The sequence below is a fragment of the Aquarana catesbeiana genome, linkage group LG10 (assembly GCF_042186555.1).
Source record: "Aquarana catesbeiana isolate 2022-GZ linkage group LG10, ASM4218655v1, whole genome shotgun sequence".
NCBI classification, from domain to species: domain Eukaryota; kingdom Metazoa; phylum Chordata; class Amphibia; order Anura; family Ranidae; genus Aquarana; species Aquarana catesbeiana.
In genome coordinates this window covers 210,504,345-210,516,999 of record NC_133333.1, presented here as the reverse complement: position 1 = coordinate 210,516,999, position 12,655 = coordinate 210,504,345, and the positions used below count along the sequence as shown (strand labels likewise).

The window sequence follows — 12,655 nt, the reverse complement described above, 5'->3', positions numbered from 1 at the left end:
TTGAGCTCATTTTCATTTACATTCATTTTCACCGTTCTCTGCCAGCGTGTTAATTATCCTTTTTTTTTTTTTTTTTATAACTGGACTTGCTATTTAGTGCTTGCTCTGCAAAACCTTTAATTGATGTGACATTTTCTCAATCTGGGCGTCACACTTTGGAATAATTCCAGGTTTACGTTTAGGTCCCATTTCAATCTTTATGCGGTTTAGTAACTGTGGTGGGAGAAGCTGTAGACATTTTAGCATGTCTTGCCAGGGTGGCAGTTTGATAATTTGTCATTATATTATTATTTTGTCATCTTATTATATTATTATTAGTGAAGCCAGTGATGTCTGGAGGAATAAGCGTTGTTTGAATTGAGGGAATAATTGGTAAAGGGAAACTCCAGCCAAATTTTTTTAGCCTTCAATAGAGTGAAAAATAGTCAGAGCCGCTGTCAAGGTTTTGATAAATTAGTAGGTCATAGGCACTATGGTCTGTGTTAAAAAGGTTGTAAAGCCCTGAAATGACAAATGAACATAACATGTCCTTCAATAGTGAGTACTCACCTCAACACAAAGCACCTAGTGTGACTCTAGTCCGCTCTCTTATTCCGCTGCTATCTGCATAAGCCGCATTAGACAGTCTATGCCAACACCAAGCAATCCTGGGAGACCCCCTCCAGCAGACAGCAGGTGATTACCAGCTTTAGCATGCTATGAGACTGCGTAGAGGGGATGTGTCCTTTTCCTCCACTCAGGTCTCAGATTACACTTAGCCTGTGCTGTGCATTGTGTGACATCAGATCCCTGCCCCCTGCCTTCTGAAGCTGAGACATGATGTGTAAATTCAGTACTCTGAATGATTGTAGAAGAGAGAGGGCTACAGATAAACATGCACAATTTACATAGGATTTGTTTAATCTCTGTGAATTACCTAAGGTTAGTCACATCAGTGTGTATATGTAAGGGTTTACAACCACTTTAAGTAAAAATGTTAGCTTGCTCACTTGGAAAAATAGAGACACCATGCCTCCCATGTGTATATGCATGAGGGAAAACAAAGGGAATGTGAATGTTCTATATCAAGGCAATCTTTGTGTAGTTGGAATGTTTATTGCAGTTTACAGAAGACCTTTGCGTCCCCTTCAACAGACCTAATAAAAGGCAAGTAAGAAGGGGGTCAGGAACTACCTTGGGGCAGTCTGTGTCATATTTGTACATTTGATTTCAGCAGCCATTTTGGATGCAAATATGCTATGAATAGCACTATCTCTATCACAAAGGAGTCCTTAATAGGTTTATAGGCAGGGACAGAACCCTGTTCCTTGGCAGGGACAGACAGGTTACAAAAATGGAATCTCCTGATTCATTGACATAAGGCTGAAGTCCAGGAGGCTCTGTATAGGCAAAGTTTTAGATCACTGAGAAGGCTTGGAGCATAAAGTGGCGCTCCACCCAAAAGCGGAAGTTTCACTTTAAGGCCCTCCTCTTCACCAAATGGCACAAATGGCGGTAACCTGGTTTTGACAAGTACCCGCTCCCACTTTACTTACTTTACTGTCCTGTTGGGATTGAACCATCTTAGCATTTTACTAATTCTCTAATGGTATTTCGGATAACAGTTGACTTCAAAGTTGTTGTTGCCATGACACGTTTCTCATTTAGGAAATTTTGGCAGAAAGAGTACATCTGTATGAAGATAAAGCTGAGATGATGTGTACATTCTATTGTTTGTTCCAGAATGTTAAGATAAATCATCCCTTTCGATTCCTGACTCGTTTCTTGGGTCAACGTCTGCTTCTTCGGGGGGGAATTGATATGAAATATTTCAGCATAAGCATAGAGAATAGAGGTTTTCCCTCATAAACATATATTCATACCAATTGATCCCATTGCTACACACAACAACAAAGAAAAATTCCCAGCTCAGCTTACTAGCCAGCCTGCAACAAATCGAGTAGTCCTGTCTAACAGTTCACGTTAAAAAAGGGTTTAGTTTGCACACACTTGCAAATACATTTGCAAATACATGCGTAAGCTGCAGAGGCCGCATCACAGCACCCCAGTATTATCTGCAGTCCTAACTCATTGCTACAAGGTAATTCAATCGCTTAGCCAAGCCAGAAGGTAATTCTGCCAAGAAATTCCCAAAATGTCAGTGAGTGTAGAGAAACCAAATGCCCAGCACAGGCGAGCGTAAAAAATGGACAAACTGTAACCTTCAACGTTTATCATAAGGCCCTTTTTCCTTTTTTTTTTTTTTTTTTAAACCTGTCAGGTCCTACTGGGGAGATTCCCCTTACATCCTGTCCCAGAGACACAACAGATGAATTCTCTACAAAAGTCAGTAAATTCCCAGCTTAGATCATTGTCACAGGAACTGGTGTCCTGATTGGAAGATTTCCCCTCTTTAGGTGTTTGGTGACAAATGTAAAAGTTTGGATTTACTATCATTTTTCTTTCTCAGCATTGCTGACCAGGACAAATGGAGAGGGCAAAATTGTCCAGTGAGGGCATAGACAGCAGTAAAAAACCCTTCAAAATACTCCACCTTATCCAGGAACAAAAATATATTCTGGATTTAGATACGCTTTAATTTGCACTTTTAGAAGAACATTTCTAATTTTCCTGCTGCCCAGTAATACTAGGCTTGTGGAGGATGTTGTGACTTGTGGTTCCTCTATATTTGGTTTCTCTAAATCTGTTGACTTGCTTTCAAAGTGATTTATTTTTTCCCTTCGCAGCAATTTCATTTGAACGCAAAAGTGAGACTAGCCGCAGCCAGATAATCCCGCTAGTGCCTGATACTGGCAGCATGTATGGAGCTTTATATGTGGATCTTCCTGGAAAAGAAATGACAACCTTCCAGTGTCCTCTGCCCACCAGACTCCCTGGAATGGGGATCAGGGCAAAATCGGCCACGTCTCCAGGTCTTCTCGACCACAGCTTGTTCCTGCGTGGTTCTAATCCTGGCAGTTCTAGCAATCTGACACATGGTGGATCCAAAAACAAGATCCCACACAAGCCAGTTCTCCCCGTACCACCCAGCATGGCCCTAAAAGAACCCTGGAGCCAGAACTGCAAAAAAGGTAAAACTGCTGCCATGGCTGATGATTGCATTGACTGTGTTGAAATAATTCACAAGAAAGCAAATATAGGGGCATTGTAAAAGAGAGTGGCACATCCTACATATTTAGGAAAGTGAAGAAATTAAGACAACCCATACCACACAAACTTTTAAGGCACCCATAATGTAATATGTTAAAATGACAACATTTTATTTACAATGTATGATACAAAGAATAAAATTGTATGAATAAAAAACAGAAGAAGGTTCCTTTACACAGGTACTCCTCACTTAATGACCAGGTTCCGTTCCAATGACCGGGTCCTAAACAAATTGGTTGGTAAACGAGGAGCCACAAGTAATCAATATTTTAAGCATTCTTAACTACTGTACTGTACAGTATTGTGAAAAAAAGGTCTAAGCACAAAACTCCAGCTCAACAACGATGTTTTCATTTGCATAAGTAGAAAACATGGTTACATAGTAGGTGAGGTTGAAAAAAGACACAAGTCCATCAAGTCCAACCTACGTGTGCGATAATAGGTCAGTATTACATTGTATATCCCTGTATGTTGCGTTCGGTCAGGTGCTTATCTAATAGATTTTGAAACTATCGATGCCCCCCGCTGAAACCACCGCCTGTGGAAGGGAATTCCACATCCCTGCTGCTCTTACAGTAAAGAACCCGCTACATAGTTTAAGGTTAAACCTCTTTTCTTCTAATTTTAATGAGTGGCCACGTGTCTTGTTAAACTCCCTTCCGCGAAAAAGTTTTATCCCTATTGTGAGGTCACCAGTACACTATTTATCATTTGAAATCATATCCCCTCTCAAGTGTCTCTTCTCCAGAGAGAATAAGTTCAGTGCTTGCAACCTTTCCTCATAACTAAGATCCTCCAGACCCTTTATTAGCTTTGTTGCCCTTCTTTGTACTCGTTCCATTTCCAGCACATCCTTCCTGAGGACTGGTGCCCAGAACTGGACAGCATTCTCCAGTATATGTAAACTATTTAATATGGTCAAAAAATAATAAAAACATTCATATCTATGGCTGGTGGACAAGACTAGCTCTTGACTCAATGCATTTCTGTGAACTGCATTCCACCTCTTCAGGAGAACAGATGAGGATTATGATCTAAAATAAGACAAATATGCAATTAAAAACCAAACTTTTAGTAATGTATCCATATGGCAAATCACTGCTTACCCATGTCACCGGGGCCTATACATTGCCCACCTGTGTGCTGGTGTGAGGAAGGGGGTCCTTACAAAAATGACATACATAGATTTTGATGAGCATGCTGAAAAGCTGGGGCTACCTTTTATATGAGGCCTACTGGGCAAACACCGAAACCTGTACCCTTTTTGCAAATCAGGTATATAGTGGGTTTATACTTTGTGTTCCCTCCAGTGTTGCCAACCTCCCACAGCATTTTTTTACTGACAAAACATGGCAAATTTACTGACGGAGCACATTTTTTTACTGACAGCATGAAAAATGACAGAACTCCTATTAAAAACAATTGATTATAAACACAATATGGAAACACTGACAATACCCAAAACAAGTAATTTGCCTGGTTTACACTTAAAAAGTCAACACAGCATGACAAATTATCAGCTCCTGATATTTACAGGCAATTGTAAAAAAAAAAAAAATCACAAATTTTTACAAACTGTCTATAAATTTACTGACGGTTGGCAAACCTGGTTCCCTCCTCTGTCCATCTGGATGGTCTCAGTGCTCGCTTGGGAGACATTATATGATGATGACCCCATCTTTTCAGCATGTACTTCAAATTTTATGTATGTAATTTTTGTGAGGGACCCCCCTGCGTACCAGCACAGAGACGGGAAATCCATAATAATCCTCATCTGTTCTTCTGAAGAAGCAGAATGTAGTTCCGAGAAACACATTAAGGGCTAGTTTCATCCACCAGTTTGATATGTCATAGATATCAATATCGTTATCATTTTATGACCATATTAAATTGTTAATATTTACATATACTGGATACCCTCTAGATGAGCTTTGATTACTTTTAACACTATGTAAGAATGTGCCTACTTTTCAATTCATACAATAATATTCTTTGTATCATTGATAAAATGCTGTAATTTTAACATATTTCCTTGTGGGTACCTTAAAAGTCCTTGTGTTAAGGTTTGTTTTATTTTGGGTGTTGAAAAAAGAGAAAGTTGCCCAAAAGTGGTGTTTCCATTTTACATAGACCACATGCTTTCTCCTTATTTCTATCATGGACCCTGTTCATGAGGTATTCACACCACAATTTCCAGTTCCACCCAGCATTAACAAATACAACTAACTGGTAGTGTCCCCTAATGGATTTTTGTTGTGTGAAATAAAAACAGGGTGATCTCTTTCTTAAAGCAGAACTCTGCCTTTTTAAAAAAGGTCTTCAGACTGGCCTTTCTGCCTCTGTTCTAGTGACGGTGATGGGTAGTCCTTACTCCTGCACTAAATCGCACCAACATCATCATGTGTGAGCACTGTTCAGTACAGTAAAAAGTGGGGGAGGGATTGGAATGTGTGTGGACAAAGATTTGGTCTGTCCGACCCAATTTAAGAACAAATGAAGAAAACCTGGTGCCTGAAGGCACGGTTAGGAACCCCTAGGGGTCTATTATAGACAGACCAAAGCATAAGGTATACATTTATTTTCATATAACAATAATGGACAGGGAAGATTCCCGCATCCACCTTGTATCGTAGTTATTTAAAATTAGCACGCTGGTTGATCGAAAAAGCTGATCAATGTATGGCCAACTTTAAACCTCAACAGAGGTTCTAATCCATCCACAGTCCATCAAAAACTTTAAAAAAATGTTTACCTTTTAGATGGACTTAAAGGTAGAATTCCAGGAAAGGCTTTAAATATTAATAAATCAGTAAAAAAAAAAAAAAACCACAAAGAAGACAACTTTTTTGCAAAACTTACTGTCAATCAGGAAGACATACCAACTGCAGTATTTCTATTCTGCCAATAGGTTAAAGGCCTGAATGACAGCCAGTTTCCCACTTCCTGTGAGCCCAGGCTGTCATGGACCCACCCCTGGGGGTGTGCCATCATGCTGTCCTGGGTTTAGAAAACTACTGTACTGAACAGTTGAAGAAAACCTGGTGCCTGAAGGCATGGTTAGGAACCCCTAGGGGTCTATTATAGACAGACCCAAACATAAGGTATAAAAAGTATAAATTTATTTTCATATGACAATAATGGACATATAGAAATCAATACATAAAAACAGTATCTGATACCCAATTTGTACAATTGTATGAGCTGACCACTGCCCTGGTGCGGGATGGACTAGTGATGATCAATACAGATGTAAAACACCTTACATGTTACGGACTAAATGTCCTCCTTCAGAGGTTAATTTGGTTCAGATGGGTACAGATTTTCTATAGCAAAGAAAATGTGCAAATAGTACAATATTAGTATGCAGTAATTAGTGTGAATATTATGGCGATTGCAAGATATACAAAGGAATCTCTAATCATGTATGTTCAGCCATGGATATGGACTACTTACATAGTAAAATAATCCACATGGGATAAGTCTGAGGAATAGTAGATGATCATTCCAATCATGGACAGCAAATGAGATCCCCTCCAGAACACAACAAGCTCAGACACAGAAGGCAACCAATGCTTCACTATGAGGACTCAAGACTGAAGAGCAAAAGCTCTTGCTTGAACTGGACCAGTATAACCATGTTAAAGATATAATGCATGGCAAGGTCACTAACAAGGGTATTAAGTGCATTAAAATAAAGCACTAAGCAATAAGACCTGACAGCATCAATAAGGCTGTATAGAATAAGGTCTGTATTTGGTAATAGTAAGAATAGTGAGTATACCTGAGAGATATTGGAATGTATCAAATTGTGCTGCTTTACCACCATGAGCTCCTTCAGCATCTGAAATAAATGCCTGAAGAGTTGGTATATAAGCGTATATCAAAGCATCAGCCCAATTACATTGTTGATTGTGATGGCCGTCAGCTGGCCACAGTGAATAGGCGGAGGAGCACGGCAAAAATTGGTGGCAAACTCCACCAATAGTCCCCCGGCGTGATGACGCCCGGCATAAGACCGCCCAGAGGGGGCGGAGTCACATCCCACGTCACCGACGTGCAGGTGGCTGCTGTCTGCGCTCCAGTTTGGAGCACGGAACAGAGGAAAACCCGGAAACTGGGAGTTTATAGCCAGAGAGGTGTCCCAGGTTGTCCCCCCACACAGTGGGGAAGCAGACAAGGGACCCGCACGTGTCGGGAGGGAAGCGAAGGGCGCCCCAGACCCGAGCATGAGTGAAGGAGAGAAATATCAGATGCTGAACCATGGGTGGAATTTGTAAACAAACGGGACACATTGATAAAAATGCATGATGAAATAATGTACAGAGCGAATCAACCCTAGGAGATCTAGACAGTTTTTTCTCAATTGGTACAGCATTTTTTAACAATATACAGAATCAGAATGGCTACAGTAATGCCTATTGGCAGAATAGAAATACTGCAGGGGGTATGTCTTCCTGATTGACAGTAAGTTTTGCAGAAAAGTTGTCTTCTATGTGCTTTTTATTTATTTTTTTTACTGACTTATTAATATTTAATGCCTTTCCTGGAATTCTACCTTTAAGTCCATCTAAAGGTAAACATGTTTTTTTAAGTTTTTGATGGACTGTGGATGGATTAGAACCTCTGAGGTTTAAAGCCGGCCATACATTGATCAGCTTTTTCGATCAATCAGCGTGCTAATTTAAAAAACTACAATACAAAGTGGATGCGGGAATCTTCCCTGCTCAGCAATTTTATTCTGACATTGGGACTCCTCTGCTCTCAGAATAAATGAATCAGTACTGCAGCAAATCAAATGAAAATTTACCAGTAGTCCTGTTTAAGTGGAATCAATCATTAGATTGACTCCTCTCGAATGGGAACAGCCATAGTTGGATTGGAAATTTAGCTGGTCCCTGCTGAACTGTCTGAATTTCGATATCTATGGCCAGCTTTATTGCGGTCTGTGTACTGATGGGGATGTTCACACTCTCTTTGTCCTTTGTCAGATTATATCCTTCAGATAATATTTAAGATTTCATTATCAGAGAATCTTATATCTTAAACAGAGCTTCATCATGTGAATAGTGCTCCTCTGTCCCCATTTGGTCAGACGACCAACCAAAGTGGTAGCGTGCCCAGTGTGAAGAGCTTGGACGGAGCCCCGGCAGGAAAAGGTAAGCAGGTCATAATTGCATGTGCTGAAACACTCAATGTGGTTAGTTGCAGTATCTCTTTTCATTACTTTCTGCCCATCCTCACACATTGGTCTTCTCTATCTGCATTCTCAGTGGAATACGCTAAAGTTATGAAGACCTTAAGTTCTCCTAAAATTCTCCAGTACACAACTTCTTTCAAAGTCATGGACTTTCTGCCCTATATCCCGTCTTTGCCACCACCCCCTGTCCCTCCGCCAGATGAGGAGTCAGCCACAGAGACCCAGGAAAAAATGTAAGTTAGTTCTTATTCTGTGTAGATATGTCTGGAATCCAAAGAGGCCTTTAAAGGGCCTCCTAATGTTGAAATATTCCCATACTTCCTATATTTTGCGGGAAACTTTAAAAAATGTAAAACTGTCTTTCTTTTTCTATATATCACATCACCAACAAAACAAAGTAAAGTTATTAAAGTGGGGAAACTATTAAGTTATCAAACGTTCATTGTCATTAGTCCTTGGGCTAAGTTTTTCTCAAGCTGTCATAAAGCAAGAGTGCTTATCATCTGTCCAGGTATCATGTCTATGGAGCTCACATGGTCTTCCTATGCTTCTTACAGGATTCCTGGTTGCACCTCTTATTCTAAACTACAAGACAATGACCACAAACAAGCTAATGTTGCTAAAAAAAAGGCTCCACCAGATGATTTACAATTCAGTCATGCCACACCCGTTTTCTTATCAGTCAGTGATGATCATGTGCTCACTCAAAATGAGGTCGCCCATTATCTAGAACTTAGCGAAAGAGGGGACAATACCAGGTGAGTGCCAGAACCAAGAAACTATTTTAATGTCTTCTCTTTGTGCTTTTCTCTGTTATTCCTGTCTTTTCTCCTTCCTTTCTGCACCTGTCTTCTGCTTCCCCTTGTTATTTTTTTCTTCCCTTTCCATATTTTTTTTATTTCTGTTGTCTGTTTCCTTTCCCTTTATACTCCTTTACTTTGCACCCCTTTCCCCCCTTTCCCAGTTTTTGCTTTCCTCCCCACACTGTTCATCACCTTAACTTCTCTTGGCCTTCATTTTGCTGAAGTTCCTTATTTGTTCCTTAGCTGCCCATTCTTCTTCTCACGTTCACCTTTCTCTACTCTTCTCCCCTTACCATCTCTCTTGTTTACCTGTTTTCTCCTCTTTTTTTTCTTTTTTTTTTTTTTTTTTTTTTTTTACACAACAAATTTTTATTTGGAAAAGGTAAAGCATACAATAAGTATTAACAGTAATCATACAATGAAGTGCAGAGAACAAGGTAACATAACAGATATATTCAGGTAGACTATGCATAAACCAGCAAGGAAGAATGTAATCTTGCCTCGGTGGACAAAGGATCTAGGTCCATAACAAAGAAGTAAATAAGAATCAGGTAAGGGAGTCGCCCAAGTTCTTGATAGGAGAGTGGTGGTCTGTTTAGGTCTCTGGGCCACAAGGCAGAGAGCCTAGGCATAGGTCAGTGCTGGGAGAGCCGAAGCCACATATAAGCCTATCAATGCTGGCTGCAGGGGCATAGGTTGTGGCATGCGGTTCTCAGGGGGAGATCAGTTGGTTGGCATAGAGTAGGAAATGAGACTTGCCAACATGTATAGATGGTTGCATTGGAGTTTGGGAGAGGGTAGGTTATGGTCAGGTATAATATTTGTGGTAGATACATGGTCAATGGTTTCCGTGGGGTAGAAGAAAGGTGGAGGGGAGGAAAAGGAGGAGAGAGTGGAAAAGAAAAAAAGGTGGGGGGCGAGAAGGGGGAACAGGGTAAGGAAGGGGGGGCATCTCTTACTCCCCTCCCATAGTTTAGTAGGGATCAGGTGTGGCCCCTTCAGGGTAATCATTGAATCCCTCTCCCCGCTCCACTCTTCTATATCCTGTCTTCTCTTCCCTTTCCCCAATCTCCTATCTCCCCTCTCTCCTCTATCTACTTTCCTCTTCTCTCTCCTCTACCTTCTCTCTTCTCTATCCACTCTCCTCTTCCCTCTTTCTCTCCTATATCTGTCTCCTCCCTTCTCTCTTCTCAACCCCCACTCTAATCTTCTCTCTTCTGTCTTCTTCCCCTCTTCTCCTTTGATATTGACTCCTGACTTCTCTTCTCCCCTATATGTCCTCTCCTCCTTCTCTTCTCTCTTCTTTCCTCCCCTTATTTCCACTCTCCCCTCTCTCTCTCTCTCTCTCCTCCCCTCTCTATCCCTCCTCCATCCTTCCATCTTGCAGCACCTCTTTTCTATCCTCTCCTATCTCCTTCAATTCCTTCTCCTCTCCGCTGCTCATTGTCTCTCCTCTCTTTCCACCCCCCAACCCCCATCTTTTCTCTTTTCTTCCCTTTTCTCTGCTCCCTTCTGTCACCTCTTTACTCTCTATGCCTCTTCTTCTTCTCTCTCCTCTGCTCTCTTCTCTCCCATCTAGGAGGGGAAGAGCTGACTGTTTTCTCCAAGCAATGAATAGTTTGTAGACATTTCCTCCCTTGGCCCAGTGTACTCATCAAACTGAAACATACTGTACATAAGAAAAGCTTCCCCTTCCTTTTCCTTCTAACTCTCGTATTTTCTGATTTCTGTTTGTTATCTAATTTTCTCTGGAAACAAATATCTAAGGACATGCTGCATAAGGAAGATCTCGTTATTAATTACTGTTTCTGTCTGGATAATCATACAGGAAGCGTTGACAGATGATTCACATTTATCAAAGCTTCCCTTCGGTGACACTTCAAGCCGCAGTGATGACCATCCATCTTGTCTTTTATTTAATTCATTATTTATTTTGGGGAGGGCCAATCTGTCCATTTAATTTCCATAAACAGGAGCACTTACAATGAATAAACAAATCTGACAGCCAGAGTCAATAATCGCAGGCGAGAGATATTAAAAGAGTTTGCTAAACTGTTTTCATAAATGCACATTACATTTAAAGCTCTCTTCGTAGGATTTAAATCTCCAATAATTGTCTGCTGTCAAGGCTGATATATAGCAATCAATAAACCGCTTGTATTGTTTTGCAGCAAAAATGCACCTACTCAAAACAGCCATGATTTATGTAGGGATCCTGCTGCCTAAAAGCCCCTTGCGTTCTTGCCATAAAGTAATATTCACAGACCTCAGCCTTGCCAAGATTTCTCTGTGGCAATGCCAAAAGCTAATTCATGTCCTGCGTTATTGAAGAGGCCTCGCAGGTCATTGAAGAAGTGATTACTCCTTGCAATTAGTTGTCACGGCGCTGGCTCGGCACTTTTCAGCCATGCTGGTTGTTTAGGCGACTTTCCATACATTACAAGCATAACGTCAGGAACTAAGATTTACTGGAAACTTATTGATTGTCAAGCGATTAGAGTGCAGACTGGGCACAGTGCGAAGATGTTCTACTGATCGCCATATTGCTGCACCATTCATCAAGTGCTTTGATCCTGTGCTGAGGAAGCAGATGATTTTTATGCTCAGTAAAACACAGAGGCGTGTTGGGAAAAGAAGTAGATTGTAAATGGGCAAAGCTTCCTGTATGGTGATAAACTGCTGCTTCGGAATACCTTGGCCATTAAACAGACTTTAGCTGTGAATTCCGTACAGGAAGCTGAGCTGAAAAATATCCTATGTGTGGACTCATGACCAGTGAGTAGAAATTAAGGCTGTTTTAAACCTCATAAGTCTGCGGTCTGTAAATTAAGAATCTGTCGGTGCCTTCGAGACAGGTTATTCACAGGGCAGTAGTAAGAACTACCCGAATTTGTCCCTCGTATCAGCAATGTTACTGAAACTGGTGCAAAGACTTGCCTAAATTAGGAACAGTTTTAACCACTTCCAGCAAAGGCCAATTCTGCCACTTTATTTTGCTAGTGTAAATTACTTAGAACCCCCAAACATTATATATATAATTTTTTTTAGCAGAGACCATAGAGAATAAAATGGCGGCCATTGCAATTTGTTATGTTACATTTGCGTAGCAATTTTTCAAACATAATTGTTTTCTGGACAAAATACACTTACATTAATTTCGATTAAAAAAACCCACAATATATAACCCAATTTCTTGGTAACATATAAAAGATGATGTTACGCTGAGTATATAGATACCTAACATGTCACGCTTTAAAATTGTGCACACTCGTGGAATGGCGCCAAACGTCGGGACTTACAAATCTCCATAAGGCTGCACTTTAAACATTTTTACCAGTTTAGAGAAGAGGTCTAGCGCTAGAATTATTGCTCTCGCTCTAACGTTTGTGGCAGTACATGTGTGGTGCGAATGTCGTTTACATATTGGGGCGCAACCAACGTATGTGTTTGCTTCTGCATCAAACATGAGGGGATGCGGGCACCATACATTTTTTTTTTTATTTGT

At 40.6% G+C, this 12,655-nt stretch overlaps 1 protein-coding gene across 3 annotated transcripts in view; it reads left to right on the top strand.

Annotated features, from left to right (window-relative positions):
* Nucleotides 1–12,655, top strand: part of ROBO4 (roundabout guidance receptor 4) — a 161,887-nt gene that overhangs the window by 98,309 nt on the left and 50,923 nt on the right. For all 3 annotated transcript variants that reach the window (XM_073603236.1, XM_073603238.1, XM_073603237.1), the window contains exons 14-17: nt 2,727–3,071; nt 8,199–8,306; nt 8,421–8,580; nt 8,905–9,105. In XM_073603236.1, the coding sequence (XP_073459337.1) occupies nt 2,727–3,071; nt 8,199–8,306; nt 8,421–8,580; nt 8,905–9,105 (814 nt within the window). The remainder of the gene's footprint in view (nt 1–2,726; nt 3,072–8,198; nt 8,307–8,420; nt 8,581–8,904; nt 9,106–12,655) is intronic.